This window comes from Mus pahari, chromosome 10, assembly GCF_900095145.1.
Source record: "Mus pahari chromosome 10, PAHARI_EIJ_v1.1, whole genome shotgun sequence".
NCBI classification, from domain to species: Eukaryota; Metazoa; Chordata; class Mammalia; order Rodentia; family Muridae; genus Mus; species Mus pahari.
Genome location: NC_034599.1, coordinates 43,538,876 through 43,540,260, shown reverse-complemented (window position 1 = coordinate 43,540,260; position 1,385 = coordinate 43,538,876). Strand labels below are relative to the sequence as shown.

Genomic DNA, 1,385 nt, shown 5'->3' with positions numbered 1-1,385 from the left:
ACTTTCTTTTTTTTATGTTTTTCATTTAGAAATTTATTTTTATTTGTTATAAAATTAGTGTACAAAATATCAGGTTTCAAGATGGTGTTTTGGGAATATTTTGTTTTTGTTTATCCAAAATCTTATATCCAAAAAAGCTGGAAAACCTGAGAGAAAGATAAATTTCTAAATGCATTTGGCCTATCAAAGTTAAATCNAGAAAATAGAAACAATTTAAATAGAACTGNAATAAGCNAAGAGATTGAAGCAGTTATTAAAAGTCTCTCTCCCCAAACAGCCCAGATCTGGACAGATTAAGTGCTGAATACCATGAAACTTCTAAAGAAAATCTAATCAAAACACTTCTCAAAACCTTCCACNAATTACAGCCAGGAGGAACATGACCCNAGTTACTTTTTTTGANGTCTGTATTGGTCTGATGTCAAACTCTGAGACATGACCAAGAAAGAAAGGTACAGACCAATTTTCCTGAGTAACATGGATGTAAAAATTATCAACAAAATATTTACAAATTGAATCAAATACCTTTTAAGAATTTTATCAAAATTACTTCATTGTTCTGAACTCACAGCAACAAGGAGAAGGTCTTACACACAGGAATCCTAACTTCCAATCAGCAAAGAGCAATGTGGCTCTAATAAAAAAATGTGGACCTTTCANTGACTCTTTTGGGCTTCAATTTTGAGCAGAAGGCCAGTGTATGAACGCCTTGTTAAGATGAACTAGGTGGACCATANGGACCATTATACAGATTATGTCCTTGGATTAACTGGGGCATCCTGGCACCTGGCACGGCTGCAGAATTCACTGTATCTTTTATATTCAAAGAGTNACTTTCAAAGTTATGTGTTTGCTAGCAAATATAGTTTAAGAATATATTAATTTGACTTCTAACTACATCCTCTGGTGGGTGGACATTGTTTGTGCCATATGCAACTGTCATGTCCCAGGCATCAATGACACCTATATTGAGATCCTGGAAAATATCCTTTAAGGCAAGATACTGGGTGTAACCATGGAAGTCACTAAAACCTCTCCATATCGCTGTTCAACTCCCTGNTGTTTTCTGTTTTGAGGACCACCATAGTGTCCGGGCTTCTCAGGAGAAGACGCTGAAGAGCTTTGTGAACATTGAGGGCCCTTCGGATAAAAACATCAATGGGAAAAGGTCTGAAATGCTGGCCCAGAGAAATGACGATGACTGTGTTTTTCTCTCCTCCAGTTCTGTCAATTATCCGTGCAATGTTCTCTATTTCTTTGACCGAGTAGACCAATGACCNGATAAGAGGGTAACCATGTTTTTGCCACTGGATGCTGATTTTCTCANCCAAGTCCACGGCAAGTTGGTGTTGCAGCTTCCCAGTCTCATGCAGGTCCACGGACCT

The 1,385-nt window shown here is 37.7% G+C and overlaps 1 protein-coding gene across 1 annotated transcript in view; it reads right to left on the bottom strand.

Moving 5' to 3' along the window:
• Positions 1–68: 68 nt before the first annotated feature.
• The window catches only part of LOC110328297 (NXPE family member 4-like), a 232,089-nt gene continuing 230,772 nt past the window's right edge, over positions 69–1,385 (bottom strand). Inside the window, 2 exon segments of the mRNA XM_029543428.1 lie at positions 69–1,030; positions 1,032–1,383. Coding sequence (XP_029399288.1) covers positions 854–1,030; positions 1,032–1,383 — 529 coding nt within the window. The 3' untranslated portion in view covers positions 69–853.